The sequence below is a fragment of the Silene latifolia genome, chromosome 10, assembly GCF_048544455.1.
Source record: "Silene latifolia isolate original U9 population chromosome 10, ASM4854445v1, whole genome shotgun sequence".
In the NCBI taxonomy this organism is placed as follows: Eukaryota; Viridiplantae; Streptophyta; class Magnoliopsida; order Caryophyllales; family Caryophyllaceae; genus Silene; species Silene latifolia.
In genome coordinates this window covers 147,691,963-147,710,425 of record NC_133535.1, presented here as the reverse complement: position 1 = coordinate 147,710,425, position 18,463 = coordinate 147,691,963, and the positions used below count along the sequence as shown (strand labels likewise).

Genomic DNA, 18,463 nt, shown 5'->3' with positions numbered 1-18,463 from the left:
GTAATGACTATCAAACCTCACGAGACGACCACTATGTTACATGTCGATCATTATCGGTCAAGAATGAATTTAAGAAACTCCTTTCTTAAACATTCGCATGCCCTGACCAAGATCTTTATATGATCAATACGATTAATGACAACATAGAGTTCAAACTCATTACCTTGAGCTGACGGATTCCATCTTGACTCACCACTAATTGCATAGGTACTCAATTATACCCAATGATCATTCAACTAGCATTTTTACACACTAGGTGTCCGGTATCTAAGTACAATAAGTAGTCTATTAACTAAAATGATGATCTCAGGTCAGGTCAAAGGATAAAATATACAATTACTCCTTAAGAGAATTTCCACATTGACAGTGCATAGGTAATAATAACCATTTGGGAAATCTCACTGTTGATCACGTTCAATAATCATATCTTCATATGCATTATTTATATTATAACTTAATGAATGAGATCCATTAATACTCATCCTATGAGTACCGTTATCAATATATTGGTATATCCGGATTATCATAGTCCTATTCTGATAATCCAACGACCAAGAACACTTTTAGACTAAACTCTATAATACTCGACTCTCATTATCATAATCTCCATTATGATGTCAACTATAGCAGTTTAATCAAGGATTTATCATCGTATTAACACATTAATAAGATAATAATAAAATGCCATCTAATTATTAATCTCCATTAATAATTACACTGTATGAAATATCGTTCAAAACGTATCATAACGATTGCTCTGGGGCATAGTTCCAACAATCTCCCACTTGACCTAGAGGCAATCGGTCATGAACCTTGATCCAATATTCCACCTGTGCTTGCCAAAATCCTTTGATCAAAGCGCCTTAGTGAAAGGATCTGCATCGTTTCTTTCCCTTACACCTGATGAATTTGAAAATCTCCGTGTTCGAATATTTCTCTGATCAGGTGAAAGTTCCGAAGAGCATGTTTAGATCGTTGGTAGACCCTTGACTCTTTAACCTGTGCAATAACTACTTATTGACACACAATAGAGGAACACCTTCCTCCACTGAAGGAACAACACCAAGTTCAATTAAGAACTTTCTTATCCAAACGGTTTCCTTAGCAGCATCACATACGGCTAAGTACTTTACTTCGATTACTGAGTCAGCTACTATAGCTTGTTTGGAACTTTTCCAACTCACTGCTCACCATTTAAGGTGAAAACATTGCTAGAGATAGACTTGATATCATCCTTATCCGATGCAAAACTAACATCAGTGCAGCTAAACACTTTTAGCTTACAATCTCCAAAAATGAGGAATTGGTCCTTAGTTCTTCTCAAGTACTCAAGAATGGTTTTCACCATTTTTCAATGTTCCTCACCCGGATTGCCTGATGCCTACTCGCTAATCCTAGTGGGTAAGCCACATCAAGCCTTGTACAACGTCATAGCTGAGTGTACAAAGATTAGGAGAGCCTAAGCAGCTTCCTGAATCTATCTCCATAGATTCTTATTCCAAGAATATAAGCCGCTTCTCCCATAACCCTTATGGAGAACGTTTCAAAAAGCCAAATCTCTGTCTCTTGCATGGTTAGCACATCATTTCCTATTAGCAATATGTCAGCCACATATAGCACTAAGAAAATTATTGTACTGCCACTAGCCTTCTTTGAGAAATATTAATCGGAAAGAAAACAATCCAATAAGAACATAATCATACATCATCATGATATGGACTTCCTCATAATGATATATAAGAATTTTAAAACATGCATGAGCCCCCTGGTTGGCAGGCCGCTTCTCATCATAATTAAAATTCATCTGATTTTATCTTATAAAATCATTTCAGGCTCTACACCACATAGTCCCCTGGTTGTCAGGTCATTCCTATCAGTGTAGTTGAGTTTATCCACTCTAGTGACATAAAATTAATAAATGTCATACCCTCTGGGTTGTCCAGACTAAAAGTACAAGATTAGTTAACTTTTCTTCACCCTCGTATCATATACAATAGACAATATTATTATATCTCCAAACTACAAGCCCCCTGGTTGTCAGGTCGCTTCTTGTAAACGAAAATAAAATAATTTTATTGTTTACCTCAGTGGCAACCTTTGGCAACCTTTGACAAAATATCTCATGTTTTATCAATTAAAACTCAATAATATTTAATCGGTCAAGTTTTAATGTCATTCAAACAACTTGAATAAAACAAATGGTTATATCGTATATTAGCACTAACAACCACTAGTAGAATTGAGGCGATTGGCATCGCCACAAAGGCATCGTTCCTACAAAGAACCGATGGCAATTGTAATTTTGGGTGATATTGGCATCGGTTGTTTGTAAAAAAACCGATGTCATTAATGTTCTTGAACAATTGGCATCGATTGTAAAGTAGAAACCGATGTCAATCACTTTAATTAGGTTAACTAACCACGATTACATATACTGATATACATATCCACATACATAGACTGATACCAATTGTTGGTTGGTGCAGTGGTAGCATGGGGCTGCGCTTGGTAGGGAGGTCTGCGGATCGATCCCCCACAACTGCGATTGGGAGGGGTTTAAATACCGTAATCTTTAGACCGCCCCGAAATCCGGATTAGTCGGCCCAATGTGGTTCGGATTACCGGATGGTTTACACCAAAAAAAAAAACATACATAGACTGATAGACAGACACAAGCTTTCAATTTACTTGACCTACCCACTCTCCTTGCATCCGCCCTCAAGTCGGTGCCCATCGGCCACCACGATGTCGCTCATCATTAACCCCCGAAACCACCGCCACCACCACCATGTTGTTCATATCCTATTCGCTGGTTATTGACTACCGCACTTCCCACACCCTATACCACCACATGACCAGCCTTTATCACCATTCGAACACCACCGCTCAAACCCGCCTTCACTTGACGACAACTTCTTACCTAATCACGCGTGGCTCCATCTTCAAAGTGAGAAGATATTTTTTTCCTTTTTTTTTTTTAAAGTTTCAATTGTTTTAATTAATTTTCAGAATATATGATATTACTGCGTTTGTAAGTAAAATGTCGGATGTTGCGGGAGATAACGAAGGTGTTCGATGAATTTCCTAACAGGGATTTTTTTTTCTGATATTTCTGATGGTTACTGTATGTGTTCTTAGCAGGTTCAAGTTCAGTTAGTAGAAGTTTTATACTCAAATAGAGTTAATTTATTGATCTGTAATCTTAATTTATGCTCAAATCCAATAGGTGGATCCACGAAGGGGATTCGAATTTGCATAATTGAAGATGGATATTAGTAGCAAAGGTGATGTCAATGCCTTTTTGATTGTTTAATTGATTTTCGCACTTTTTTTTAGTGTAGGTGTGGTTACGATGCTGTAAATTTAATGTGAAATCATCATTGTTTATAGCTATCATTTGCTTTGTTCATATGTATGTCTAAATTCCACTATATGCATATAATAAGGCTTGACTAAGCTCTAAAAAACATAGTTGACTAATGATTAGTGCGTAAATATTCATGGCGACTTTCTTATTTGTAGTAGTGTTTTGTTTAAATGTTGTTTGGGTGTTGAATGTTGCCCATTATACTTCAAAGGATAGATGATGTATTTCTATGTTGGTGATTATAAAGCTTCTTCATTATGTATTAGTGATTCATAGATTTAAGGGTTTATAATGTTTTGATAGTGAATGGAAAATGAAGTTGCGTTGAGTAAAGAATAATAGCCTTGATCTCACCTTATACTTTAGAAACTCTATATACTCTTTTGTATTGGTTCTTGACCTATGGGAGCTCTATCTAATACGATGTACCAGTTTGTTGATGAGATCCATATTCAGATATTAATGAAAATATGATAAAATACCATTTTACTTCGTTGTAATGGTTTATGCAATAAATAAATTATACAACTAGTTGTATTTGTTGTATAGAAAAGAACCTGAGCTTTAGAAGTATTTACTTGAGCTTAGACGTATAGATTACGAGCTTTGTTTAAAAGAATCCGAGCTCCATTATAAAAATATTGAACTTAAAAAATTATAATGAAACTAAAAAATAATATATAGGAACTCAATTAAATTTTAAAATTTGACATCAAAAAATTAAAATATAAATAAAAAATTATAAAAGCTCGAAAAAAATACACATAAGCTCAGCAAGATTGATTATGGTTGTACAATTCTCTTGTACAACCAGTTGTATAATAGTATTTGTGTGGTTTATGCCTCATTTTAGGTTTCAATGTGATTACATTCAATATCAGTTTGCATGTAAATTATCAACAAGCTTATTTCAGAACTGGACAGGCACCTTGAAGACTGATGTTAGTGAGATCCTCTTATGCAGTCATCCTACTGTTGTTTAAAAATATCTCTATATGTCAGCCTTTTACATTTTTATATTGTTTGGTTTTGGATTGGTGTTAATAGTTTGCTGATACTAAGTTAGCAAGCAGTCGAATTTGATAACTATGGAGTAGCGTGTAGTCATTTGCAATGTTCTTCTGTTTTTCCTTTTGATAAGACAGGTGGGTGTGGGCAAAAAAATATATTTGCCTCTGTGTAGTCGATGAAGATTAAAATTGCAAAATAAAAGACGAGATGATAAATATACCATCTTTAATTCATCTAATGTGAGCATTATGTATTGGATTCAAACATTATGTATATAATGATTATGTATTAGTTTGCCAATGGTTGTAGTTTCTGTTAAATTGGAAGTAGTTTGTAATAGTTGTTTATTGAGTTTAATGAGAAGTGACCAACATTTCATCCAAAACAAAAGAGCATTCTGTTGTTGTAAGCCGTGTGGATCTTTCACATACGATTTTATGTATTCTTCTATCCTATTTAGATTTTGAATGAGTATTTGTCTAATAGTGTGTGTGCTGTCATTTGTGGTTAGAGTGAACTACTGAACTTATAAGGTACGAAGAATGCTTTATGGGTTTGAGTACTGAATGGCTTTTAGTTCTTGGTTTTTAAATTTTGCGGTCAAGTGACTCAGGGACTTACGTACTCACCGCCTAAGCGAGATGGAAGACTTATCTACTATTATATTGTCGATGAGTTTTGCGGGAGAGGCTGAGGGAGGTTCAGTAGTTACGTTTGAAGAAATGAACAAAGGAGCTTTGGCCTCTATATTGTAAAAAAAGATAACATGTAGTGAAGGAACGATTGTAAACAAAAGGCGACATGTATGTGCTTGTGTTGTTAGACGTAATTTGTTGAATGATTGTATTGTATTTGAATTTTTTGGTATCGAAATTAATTTTGCGGGTTGTAAAAATTTGATTGTTTATTTAAAGAGAGATATTGTCGAATTTTTGATAGCAGCTTTTATGAAATAAATTGCAGGTTGTATAATTTATAATTGTGCATTGAATTAAAAAAAGAAAGAAAGTGGCATCGGTTCACAGATCGGTTCTCATGTTACAACTGATGCTACTATAAACAAAGTGGCATCGGTTCACAACCGATGCCAATTGAATAAAAGGACATTTACATCGCCTTGATTGGCATCGGTTGATAACCGATGCCAATCACTGTTTTCAACCGATGCCAATTGCCTTATTTCTACTAGTGAACTATATCTTATATAATTGTCGTACACAGTTATCGTATAACAGTAGTACTCAAACTTTGTTAATATTGCACCACAAAGAGAACCCTTCTCTTATATGTAGCCAAAAATAACATAAGACATGAAGTATACTCAATATGTTAATTAGAGCAATCATTACACTAATAATTGAACAAAGAAAAACAAATTGATATGCTATCATGTCACTAAAAGACTAGCTAGTTTGCTCATACGGTAAAACAAGTATAGCCAAACTTCACTCCAACATACAACGAGATAGAATAAAGGAACTACTACTACTTAAATGACCAATAAAAGTATACGTAAATTAGGCCACAAAAAATCATAATTATGTGTTGATAGTTGATACCAGGAATCAAACCCCATATTCCCTAGACAATACTCACACTTCTATCAACTATTCCATGGTAATTATGGACATGTCAATAACTCCTAATTGATACTCCATTTAATAGCCTGTTTCATACTAGTTTAATATCGAGTTTAATATGAAACGAGAAGATTTGATGTGGTCATTATATAAATTATCGGGTGAGAGAGTATTTCAATGTTATTAGTATATGAGATCTCTAACATGATGGGTAGATATTACTTATTAGTACTTTTTTGACCAATATTTTTTTTTTTGTCATTTAACTTCTGTCGAGTCAAATAATAAGAGTACTTATATGCCGTATACGACTAACTGTTTAGTGCAAAGTGGTCTTTCAAGAGATTTGCTCTAGTCGTCAATTTGTACTCCATAGTATAGCGTAATAAAAACTCCCCAGTAGTAAGGATTTCATTTTTATTAATGATGGATAAAACATATAGAAAGCCACATATACTAGCATACAATAATGTAGGGCCGTAGGGGAGTATTATATTAGTATGTAATACATGCATGAGGCCATGCAAAGGTACGATTCATCTTCTAGCATGAAAGATTTGAACCAGGATCAACACCAAAAGCACTACAATACTGCTGATACAATCGAACACGATCATTAACTTCACCCGGGTTTCCGCCATTGCACTCAACGGCGCCATTAATAGCTCGAATTGTAGCTCCAAAACCTTGGTTCACTACTGAATGTACATTGGTCCTCCAGAACCACAAGGCGGTCTTGAATGAGGTGACAACATCATTTGCAACAATTTCGGGGTTGTTTAACCCGTTGAAACCGATGGAGCGGCCGGCAGCACCGTAGTTGCCGTTCCCAGTGAGTTGAATAGGTCCTCTTCCGTAGTATTTCTTGCCGGGTACGCAAGGGTATTGCGTGATGCTTGGGTCACAGTCTGCGCTGTTTGTTGCTGCTCCATTGTTCTCCTCTATGAAGCAAAATTCTATATTCATAAAACACACACACAAAAATGCTTTAGGTTTAAATTTCACAAATTATAAAATACGACAATCTTTGTTACAATACACAACCACCACCCATTTATATGTCGACATTTTATTAGTCAAATCCTTTTCGTATAGAGATATTAATGGTCAAAGTTGGGTATATTAGACCATATATATAAAAGTTGTCAAATGGCCAGCTGGGTGGATTACATATTTACATGGAATAGACTGTAACATACTCTGTAATTATTTTTTACTAGCGATATTTAGTTTGAAGGAAAATAATAAGGCGATACTGAATCATATCGACAAATTATAAGTGCCTATTTTCCCTTATTAATAGTGCAACTGCATATAAATAGAAGAATTATTTTACCTATATGCGTTTTTGAATATATGAGCGGGTTCTGAATAAAGGAAGTATATATGTATTGTCTAAATGATCAATAAAAGTATATACGTAAATTAGAGAAATGTAATCAACATGATTAATGCATAAAATGAAAGTTACCTCCAGTCTCATGGGCAACATTAGCAAAAAATGCAGCGATTTCCCTCAAATTATCATCATTAGCTCCGGAGGTACCAAACTCAGGGTAATCACCAAGGGCATTAAGAAAAGCATCTCTAGTATAAAAACTTTTCCCTGCACAAGTCGCCGGGGCTTGGTCTATAATCCCATTAAAGAACGACGGGGTCACAACACTCGACACTGAACCATCAGCATAATTGCTAGAGAGTAGTGCAATGGAGAGGATTATTATTGCTACTAATGTTATGCTCTTCATTATTAATTTTATGTTTTGTGTTATTTTTAGTTTGGTTTGATGGGAAAATGTTGGGTAAGTTAGGGAGGTATTTATACAAGAATTATGTGGAGGAAAATCAACGTATGTTGTACGATAATTGATATGTACCGTGATCTTTGTGTTGGTCTATTTGACTTGGAAATAGACCGTGGAATTTGGTGTGCAAGAGTGTCGTGTAGGGTGGTCTACACATACATTACAAATATGACTTGGTCATTGTAATAAGGATTGAAAAATCAACAACTTAACTTGCATGACTTTGAAGTCGATAGAATTAGTTTAGATCTCGTATAATGTATTAAAGGTATATGTAGATTTTTACTTTTTAGCAGAACTTGCTTGAATTGAGGGGAGAAAGGAGAAAATAAATAAATAGAGGAGTTATGTGTAAGGTGCATTTTACCAGGGCCGTCTCAAGAAAAGTGGAGGCCCGGTGCAAAACGAGTAATGAGGCCTCTCATTTACAAAATTTAAAAATGTTTATATAAAATATTAATATAAACCACAAATTATTTGAAAACGATTCTTTCGTATAATTTTTTTAGGCGAATTCGCTATCAAACTCTCAAAATCGATAAAACAAAGACTTTGTTTGGTAAATGGCAAATTTCGGCATATTGGAGAGGTTTATCATGTTTGGCTTACGAATATGCTATTTAGAGCGTTTGATTAATGACATATTGAATTAGCATATTGGGGTCCAATATGATATTTTGCAATATGCTGCTCCTACTAGCATATTAGGTTAGCGGATTACAATAAAAAAAATATTGTCATATTTACCCCCTTAAAAAATACTAACCTTCCTTCTATATATTTAATAAATAATTTATTCACATCTTTATTTGTCATTTTACAAAGAATCTAAACAATCTGCTAATCTAAAACTGTCAATTACCAAACACCTCTAAAACAATCCTGCTAAATAAATCTGCTAGTCAAACCCGCTAAATCATTATGCTATTAATCCGCTGTTTACCAAACATGGACAAAGTCTTCTGATCCCCCTTCAATAGGTGTAAATGCATTAAATCTTAAAACAATATTGAAAATTCATAAAGCAAATAAACAATTGACGAAACGAAATTCTAATTGTGTTATGGAGCTTACAAAATCAAATTAAAACCATGAATACAATATAGAAAAATATGAAACACATTTAAAATAAGAAGAAATATTACATATTCGATCTCTTTGAAACACAAGTGTAAATCTTGGTTTGTAGACGATTGAACTCATTGGAGCTGATTGTATTGCAAAGTTTTTATTCTTCTAATAATTCTAATTGTAAATTTGCAATGATTTGTGGGGGAATTGATTTGTGCTAATCATAATTAAAGATTACAAAAAAAATATATTAGAGAAGTTTTTGGGAGAGATTAAAGAGCAAATTTAATTCTTTAATTATTTGGGGAAGGAAATCAATTATATTATGTGGGGAAGGAAATCAATTATTTGGGGAAGGAGATTGTTGAGGATTGGAATTAGGAGTAGTCATCGTCGTGCTTAGGGATGGCAATGGACCGGATCTGGGTAGGGTCTGATAGGATCCAGATTCATATCCGCCACACCAACGTTGGATCCATATCCGACCCATATCCGCCGGATCCAAATTTTCCAGATCCATTTTCAAATAAGTGGACCATATCCACGGGTCCAAAAAATTAGGATTCATATCCTACCCATTAAGGTCCGGATCCACAGATCTGGATAGAGTCCATGATCCGTTGCTATCTCTAGTCGTGCTCTGTGCTTCATTGTTTTAATTTTTTTTTTTTTTTTTTTTTTTTTTTTTTTTTTTTTTTATTTATGGATTTGCTAAGATTTGGGTCCCAAAAATTTGAGGCCCAGTGCAAGTGCACATAGAGCACCATGGGTTAGACGGGCCTGCATTTTACATGTTTGGTGTTAGAATAATTTTTTTGACTCTCAAATCTATTACCCTCATAAAGGCCAGGGTTATACATTACCCACTCTCCCCCCTAGATAATGATTATGAAAGTAAAACACTTCCTCAGCAATAATTATTCCTCAGGGTAATACAAGTTTTACAGTCTATACAAACTCTAGAAGGTGAATTGGAAGCCTGCAAGTGAATTGGGGCCCTTTATTTTGTAAAAAAATCTAAGCAATGTCACTGCACATACAAAGTTGCACCATGGAAACTTCAGTGCATTCTGCCAATACAAAGAATGAAGATGCTGCAATAGAATGGTCTCAGAATCAAGTACAAAGGAAATTCTCCGTACTGCTTTTAAGGACCTCATCGACCTCATCCTGCACAAACCAAAATACTTATTCTTCATTTACAATAATACCACCAAATATGCAAAAAACACATTATACATAATGTATCGCTAATAAGGAAGTTTACCAGCTATAATATTGTCAAGTCATGCTATTGTCTAAGGGATAACTTCCCAAAACCCGAACCGAGGTAGCAAACTCCTGTTCAAAATAACAGTAGCTATTAGAAAGAATCATAGCTGAATGAGCTTTTCTGCCATATATATGTCCTAAGAAAAGCACCTGTAGATGCCTAAGAGCGTTCTGCATATTTTGATCAGCCATTGACGCTTCAATATCCAAATGGAAAAAGTAGTTGAAACACCTGAACGCAAAACTAAGTAAACAAAAATGATGCCAAACAAACAAGTGAAAGATAATTTCGTAGGATAAAGGGATAAGCAAACAAGTTACTTTATATACTTACAAAGAACTATTGCTGGCATCTCGTATAGGCCGACTTTCAATCTGTTTAATTTTTAACCCAATTATAAGTTCAACACTACTTAACAGGAGACAGACCAAATCCGAAAAAAAACATACCTTTGTTAAATTAATCTGTCTCAAGGAAAACACAGCCAGTGCCTTGAAAAGAGCTCCAGGACCCTCATAAAGGGATATAACAATGCTTGTCTGTAACAAAGTAAAAGGCCAAATCCATATTTCTCAGCTCTGATAAAGACCAAACTCGAGTAAAAATTAAAAGCGCGAGTTTATATTAATTGGCTTCTGATAACAATTACCTTGAAAGGCTTATCAATTGAGGGAGTTATCGGCTCCCTTGACAGCAGCAAGAATCGAGTTATGTTAAAGGAATTATCCTGTTGACATTATTCAAAGTTAACACAAAATTGTTGAGCTACTTTTCATTGTATTTTTTACTTCAACACAGTAAAATCTTGTAATTACCTGAATGTCTTCAATTAGTACATTAAGTCCATAAATTATTGCAGCAGTGGCACTAGCAATAGCCCCAACATCTTTCAACTGATTGGCTGCAATGTACTAAACGCAGATGTGTCCAAATTAACATTTCTCATTTTATATGACAACAAAGAAAAACACTTTAACAGAAAATAATGTATACCAGCAGTGTCGTTTGCAATAAAAGTTTACTGAACGAAAAAAGAAAAGAAAATAAATAATCTTACTTGTGCAGAACCAGCAGTGTCGTTTGCGGCCTCGGTAGCTATACCAAACTTGGCCAAAGTGTTCTCACACTGAGCAAGTGCCTACGAAGTTATTTTGGTTAAAATCAATGCAATATCCCAAAGAAAAGTAAACATCAACTGAGGATAAATAAACATAAGTACCTGTGGATGGCTCAACACTCGTTTCAGGTGTTCAAGTTTCACACCATGATTAGCCAATAAGCAATGTCTGACAACAACCTTTACTTCACCAACTATATGAAGATTATGCCGAAGCAAAAGATCGTGATTTCTGTGGATGCTACCTCCTAGAGAGTTCTCAATCGGTAAGACTGCTCGGTCAACAACCCCCTTCTCAACCGCCTGAAGCAATAAATCAAATTACTAAATGACAAGTGGAACAAATTGAATGTAAATGAGTTCATTCTTAAAATAGAAAGGAAAATAGTAGTAGTTGAGAGAATATACTTGAAATGCATTCTCAAATTCCTGACAAGGGACAGCTACACAATTTGCATAAGCCTTTTCCACCGCAAGTTGGCTATATGCACCAGGAACTCCCTGGAAAACAAGCCACCAATTGTCAAGATATGAACAAAACTCCATTTTACGTTATATCAATATAAGTATTGCCAAGAAAAAGACACCTGATATGCAACTCGAAGCGAGGCCATTTCAGAGGCAGCAGAGGCAGTTACTCAGCTGCAAACACACATTCACAAAATTTACACTTTAGAACTGATTTATGGACGGTTACAAGAAAAATAGGAGCATCAAGATCAAATGTAACTTTGAACTTGAAAATAAGAGATGCAACATTTGTAGTTGAAAAGTGGTTCAGCTAACCTGATGCCCCGTCATTTTTATGCTGGATTCCGATTCGTGATCAATTACTTACTTGAGAGCCTAACACTAAAGATTAAAGAATAAAGATGACGTCAAATGTTGTATCCTCTTTATTTCGTAATAAAGGCCGTAAAGGAGTAAAGGGAAACAAATAGAGTTTATGTGTTGTGTCCAACCTCCTTTTTATTCACTTTCCAATGGAAAGGTGTGAGACAAGAGGATCCACCGTCAAAATTACTGTACACAACGTGTGTGGACTGTTAAAGATAATACTAAAGATTCTATCAATCCTAGCACCAAAAAAAAAAAAGATTCTATCAATCGTATCTAATCTGTTAGAAATAGAGAAAAGAGACTTGCATAAGGGAAATCGATGTATTATTGAATTCGTTCGTGTTTGTAACTATTACAATTACGATGTATATATAGTACCATCGAAGATCTCATAATATCGGTAACCGAATATATCATAAGCTAGAAAATCACAGCATTATTCTATACTATATATTTTAATATATCGTATTCCCTAATCATAATATGTCGATATCTTAGTATATCGACATATATCTCTAACATAATCTCCTTTTATCTTGCATATATTATCATATCATTTTGTTTCTACTGTTAGCTCAATTCTCCTACTTCTATGTATTCATATCTTGTATTATAGGCATGTATATAGGACACAGTTTTTTTTTTTTTTTTTTGATAAGGTAAAGAAACTAGGTTAACCAAAATCAACCTATAACATCCTCGCGGATGAGAAAGGTACACGAAAGTAAAAGACTTTTAATATACCAACAAGATAATAATAAGACCAAAGAAAAGGCAAAAGGAGACTCTCATAAAGAAAAACAAAAACCCAAAAGAAACCTTTCCCAACCCGGCCTACAACACGTGGTATCGTCAAGATCAACTTATTCTTGGCACTATCGCCGGAACCCTAGATGAATCGGTTTCTGTAATACTCCGTATTTATAAGTCTTGGGGTACTCTATCGAGTAGCCCTTACTCTGTCGAGTAAGGGTAAGTTGCGAAATAAAATAGTTTCTGACCTGTTGGGTACTCGATCGAGTAGCTGGGGTACTCGATCGAGTAAGGGGGTACTCGATCGAGTACCTTGGGTACTCGATCGAGTGTCCGGTTTTGCGGGGAGTTTTCTCGGGTTTTGTTAATTATGCGATTAAGGTATTTAAACATAGTCGTCATTGTTTTAAATCACTTTTACAAAACCTAAAACCCTGTTTAAGAGAGAAAGCAACCAGTTCATCTTCCTAATCGCATTCTTAGTAATTCCCGGAGTTCAGACGGTCGGTTCTTGTCGTTATTCGTGTCGTTGAGTTCCTTGCGTCGAGGGTAAGCTTTTAATATAATTTTTATAATGTTTTGTTAAGTTTGGTTAAACCCTAATTTAGAGATTGGGGGTTTTGTGTGTAGTATGTGATGTGTAGCCTCTATGTGTTATATGATAAGAGGAGGGTTCGTAGAACAGGCTTTTTGACTCAGCTGTTGATACCGTCTGATTGTTGTGCTTTCAGGTAGGATTTCTACTCGGTATTAGTCCCATAATGGGATATTGGTGATGTTCTGTATTTGGTTGTTTGATATGATGATTATCTTGTGTTTGTGGTTGTGATTGTTGTTGATGGTTCTCGAGATGCGTTCTCGGCTGAGTGGGGTCACTTGCGGGAGTGACTTCACGCCCTAGTTTCGCCCTTCGTGGAACCCGCCACGGAAGGGGATGTGCACATTAATGGGACAGGGTTATCGCTCGGTATGATGAGCGGGGCTTAGGTGGGAACGGCCGCGGTCCCCCATCGCGTGGTGGTCCAAAGTGGACGATCGTATTGAGATGATGGGAATTGGTTGGTGGTGTGTGTGTGTGTGTGTGTGGTTCATCTGTCTGTTTATCTTATTATTGTTGTCTATATTGATTGTGTGATTAGTACTAACCCCGGTGTTGTTTTGTAAACCTGCGGTGATCCATTCGGGGATGGTGAGCAGATATTGAGCAGATATTGAGATGAGTACTGGGATAGTGGGATGCCACGACATGATGATAGGAGTCTTTTTGTAGCCTTTAGTTTATTTACATTTCGAGTTAGACGAGTCGGTTTGAATAATGTATCGTCTTGTGGTTTGGTTTTGAGGATTGTATTTATTCACTAAACTATTTATAATAAACGTTGTTTCTTTATTGTTGTTTGATTATCATTGCCTCGGGTAACCGAGATGGTAATGTCTTCATACCTGAGTGGTCCTGGTAAGGCACTTGGAGTATGGGGGTGTTACAAATGGTATCGAGCGACGATCCCGAAAACCCGTAACCAATGAACTTAATGAACATAGAGAGTCAATTAAAATGAACCCGGGGTAAAAGTTGTAGGAGCTAGTGCAAAGGCTTGGGAGACGTCCTAAAGTCGCGGGGGTCGCCCTACAACTTTGAACCGGTCACATGGGGGAAGTGTTTGTCGAGTTGTATGTGTGTTTGGTTAACTTGTTTACAAATGTGATGGAATGTGTTGATTGTTGGATGTTCGAAGTTGGAAGTTGAGAAGGTGAAAGAAAAGTGATGATATATAGAAACTGTTGATGAAATGATAACATGTTGAATGTTTTACAACGTGGCAATTAATAGCATGATGAAATGATCTCGTAGATATAGAAAAGATGTGTAGCATGATTGTTATGATATAATATGTGATTTATAAAGTTTAACATGTTAGCATATGACGTAACATGCGGGTAGCTCTTACGAATTAGTGTTACTCGATCGAGTGGGACTGACTCGATCGGGTGGGTTTTTGGCGATTTTGAGTCCAGAATCGAGTTTTGGGGCACTCGATCGAGTAACTAGGGGTACTCGATCGAGTAGGGGGTCACTCGATCGAGTAGCCTAGATACTCGATCGAGTAGGTAAGAGATCAGAAGGTCTGTTTGGGTCTGAAGTTTGGGTACTCGATCGAGTACGTGGGGCACTCGATCGAGTAGCCCGTTACTCGATCGAGTGGGTTTGGGAACTCGATCGAGTAGGTTCCGGGGGTCGCGTCTTCGTGCTTTGAAGTTTAGTACGTATGTTCATATCTACCCCTTTTCTTATATATGTATAGTTTCAAGATGCCGCCCAAGAGAACTGCTTTGTACGCGAGAGCTGAGCTTATGACCGTGGATGACATCGTTAAGATGTTAGAGCACCAGGATGCTCTTACTGAGACCCTAAAGAAAGTGAATGAGGACAAGAATAAGGATAAGGAGAAGGAGGTTGATCATTCAAAAATCAGCCTTTACATTGCGAGGTTTAACCCGAAGGAATACAAGGGGGTTGGGGAGCCTAATCTGCTTGATAGTTGGCTGAGAGAGATGGAGAACATCTTAGACTTGGTTCATTGTCCTGATGAGATGAGAGTGGAACAGGCTGCGTTCTATCTGAGGGAGGCAGCAGGCAAGTGGTGGGATTCAGTGAAGGTGAGTGCAAAGGAGATATACACCAACCAAGGCTTACCTGCTATACCTTGGGAGGAGTTTCGTAGGGCTGTGAGGAAGGAGTTCGTACCGGAGCATGTAAGGAGTAAGTTGAGGGAAGAGTTTGATAAGTTTAAGATGACCGCTGAGATGTCGGTAGCCGAGTACTACAGACAGTTCAATGAGAAGTCCAGGTATGCTGAGGATATGGGTTTGAGTGAGGAGAACCTGGCATTGAGGTTTGAAAGAGGGTTGACTACCACGATTATGGATAAGTTACCCGTGGGGATCCTTACTGATGTTAAGGAAGCTTATGAGAGGGCTGGGAGAGCGGAGAGGTTGGTGGATATGGCTCAGGAGAGGTCTGGTGGTGAGAAGAGGAAGTCTGAGAGTGAGGGTGGTGGCCAATCGAACCACAAGAAAGGCAACCACAATCAGTCTAAGGGATTTTCTTCTGGGTCTGGGTTTAGTGCTGGGGTTTCCTTTGGGCGTGGCCGTGGGAGTGTGAGTAATAGTTGGGGAGTGACCTGCTTTGGTTGTGGTGGTGTAGGCCACAAGAGACATGAGTGCACGAGTGCACCAGGATCTTTCGAGACTCGCACACGAGCTTCGCGAGCAACAATGACCGGCTGGATCATGGCCAAACCGGGAAGTCGAGTTACCAGAGTGGGAGGCAACCGCAACGGCGGTAATTCTTATCGAAAACACCGACGAACAACAACAACAATCAAGGGTCGGGTGCTAAGCCGACCGCATCGCCAAGATCTTGTCCAGGGAGGTGGGCAGAAGACCAGTGGCAAGTTATTCATGATGGAGAAGAAAGCAGCTGAGGAAGATGCGCATGTTATCACCGGTACATTCCTTGTTAATGGTGTTCCTACCTTTGTTTTGTTTGATTCGGGGGCTTCTCAGTCGTTTGTGTCTTCGAGTCATGTTAAACAGTTGGGTTTGAGAGTATATGAGTCTGTTAGTGAGCAAGTTTTCATACCTTCGGGTGAGTCTGTATCGTGTGGGAGATTGTTTAGAGATGTATCTTTGATAGTTGGGCAAGTTGATTTCCCTGTAGACTTGCTAGAGTTTCCTTTTAACGGTTTTGAGATGATAGTTGGGATGGATTGGTTAGGAAAGTATAAAGCTAAGATAGACTGTCATCAAAAGAAGGTGTCCTTAAGAGGTCCAAAGGGTGTTAGTGTGTCTTACCGTGGGTTTCTAGTCAAACCCAAAGTTAAGTTGATTGCAGCTGTTACCTTGAAGTCTTATCTGAGGAAGGGATGTCCTTTGATCCTGTGCCATGTGAGAGATGACCGGATAGAGATTCCGATAGTTGATGAGATACCAGTGGTGGGAGAGTTTGCAGATGTTTTTCCAGAGGAGATTCCGGGGTTGCCACCGAAGAGGGAGATAGACTTCACCGTTGAGTTGAAGCCAGGGACGGGGCCAATCTCTAAGGCACCGTACCGTATGGGTCCTAAGGAGATGGAGGAGCTTAGGAAGCAGTTGGATGATTTGATAGAGAAGGGATACATTAGACCAAGTGTATCGCCTTGGGGAGCACCAGTTCTTTTCGTGAAGAAGAAAGATGGGAGCTTGAGGTTGTGCATAGATTACAGGGAGCTGAACCGTGTGACGATAAAGAACAAGTATCCTTTGCCAAGGATAGATGACCTGTTTAATCAGTTGAGCGGTGCAACAGTCTTTTCTAAGATTGATTTGAGGGGGTACCATCGGTGAAGATTAGAGAGGTGGACATACCAAAGACAGCTTTCACGTCAAGGTATGGCCATTATGAGTATGTGGTGATGCCGTTTGGGTTGTCTAATGCGCCGGCAGTGTTTATGGATTTGATGAATAGAATCTTCAGACAGTTCTTGGACCAGTTTGTAGTAGTGTTTATCGATGATATCTTAGTCTACTCTAAGACTAAGGAGGAGCATGAGGAGCATCTGAGGATCGTGTTGCAGACTTTGAGGGATCATGAGTTGTATGCTAAGCTGTCCAAGTGTGAGTTCTGGTTAGAGAAAGTTGCTTTTCTGGGGCATGTAATCTCTAAAGATGGAGTAGCTGTGGATCCGGCGAAGATTGAAGCAGTGACAAAGTGGGAAGCACCAAAGAATGTCGCTGAGGTTAGAAGTTTCTTGGGTTTAGCTGGATACTACAGACGGTTTGTGAAAGATTTCTCCAAGATAGCTAGACCGATGACAGCGTTGATGAGGAAAGAGAACAGGTTTCGTTGGGATGAGAGTTGTGAGACGGCGTTCCAAACATTAAAGGAGCGTTTGACCACGGCTCCCGTCCTCGCATTACTGAAGGGAGCGAGAATTTCGAGGTTTATACAGATGCCTCGAAGAATGGGTTGGGATGTGTGTTGATGCAGAATGGTAAAGTGATTGCCTATGCTTCTAGGCAATTGAAGCCTTATGAGGAGAACTACCCTACCCATGATCTGGAGTTGGGTGCAGTGGTGTTTGCTCTCAAGATTTGGAGACATTACCTTTATGGAGCAATCTTTAAGGTATTTTCTGATCACAAGAGTCTTAAGTACATCTTCACGCAGAAGGAGTTGAACATGAGACAGAGGAGGTGGATGGAGTTGATTGACGACTACGACATGGAAATCATCTACCATGAAGGGAAGGCCAATGTTGTTGCTGATGCTTTGAGTAGGAAGAGTGTACATTCCTTGTGTACAGCTCTATCTTTGATGAGGCTGAGGGATGAGGTAGCGAGCTTTGGGATACATATGATGCAGAAAGGAGATGCCATGGGTGATATGACAGTACATCTGGAGTTTTATGATGATATTCGGGATAAGCAGGCTTTGGATCCTAAGATAGTTGAGTGGAGAGCTGGAGTAGAGAAAGGGACAGTGTCCCGGTTTTCTATTCATACAGATGGTAGTTTGAGGTTTGATGGTAGGTGGTGTGTTCCTAATGATGAGGAGTTGAAAAAGACGATCATGACAGAGGCGCATTGCACACCATATTCAGTTCA

At 37.8% G+C, this 18,463-nt stretch overlaps 2 protein-coding genes across 2 annotated transcripts; both read right to left on the bottom strand.

The window, feature by feature from the left end:
• Positions 1-6,336: 6,336 nt before the first annotated feature.
• LOC141606263 (chitinase 4-like) lies at positions 6,337-7,769 on the bottom strand. Its single transcript, XM_074425319.1, has 2 exons — positions 7,430-7,769; positions 6,337-6,914 (listed from the first exon to the last, which is right to left on the bottom strand). The coding sequence occupies exons 1-2, from the start codon at positions 7,704-7,706 to the stop codon at positions 6,502-6,504; spliced, it is 690 nt and encodes a 229-aa protein (XP_074281420.1). The 5' UTR covers positions 7,707-7,769; the 3' UTR covers positions 6,337-6,501.
• A 1,954-nt stretch (positions 7,770-9,723) lies between these two features.
• LOC141606262 (arogenate dehydratase 2) lies at positions 9,724-12,102 on the bottom strand. The gene is made up of 12 exons (XM_074425318.1): positions 12,011-12,102; positions 11,812-11,866; positions 11,633-11,725; positions 11,327-11,527; positions 11,165-11,245; positions 10,923-11,018; positions 10,757-10,834; positions 10,557-10,646; positions 10,441-10,481; positions 10,257-10,338; positions 10,102-10,175; positions 9,724-10,004 (listed from the first exon to the last, which is right to left on the bottom strand). Exons 2-11 carry the CDS (start codon positions 11,836-11,838, stop codon positions 10,116-10,118), a joined length of 849 nt encoding a protein of 282 aa, XP_074281419.1. The 5' UTR covers positions 11,839-11,866; positions 12,011-12,102; the 3' UTR covers positions 9,724-10,004; positions 10,102-10,115.
• Between the last annotated feature and the right edge of the window lie 6,361 nt (positions 12,103-18,463).

Excerpts from the sequence above, each read along its gene's own strand:
- LOC141606262 (XM_074425318.1), bottom strand. The coding sequence starts at position 11,838 with ATGGCCTCGCTTCGAGTTGCATATCAG. Across the intron at positions 11,019-11,164 it reads ACACTGCTGGTTCTGCACAA|TACATTGCAGCCAATCAGTT; the intron begins GTAAGATTATTT and ends ATCTGCGTTTAG. Across the intron at positions 10,482-10,556 it reads GACAGATTAATTTAACAAAG|ATTGAAAGTCGGCCTATACG; the intron begins GTATGTTTTTTT and ends AAAATTAAACAG.
- LOC141606263 (XM_074425319.1), bottom strand. The coding sequence starts at position 7,706 with ATGAAGAGCATAACATTAGTAGCAATAATAATCCTCTCCATTGCACTA. Across the intron at positions 6,915-7,429 it reads TGTTGCCCATGAGACTGGAG|AATTTTGCTTCATAGAGGAG; the intron begins GTAACTTTCATT and ends TTATGAATATAG.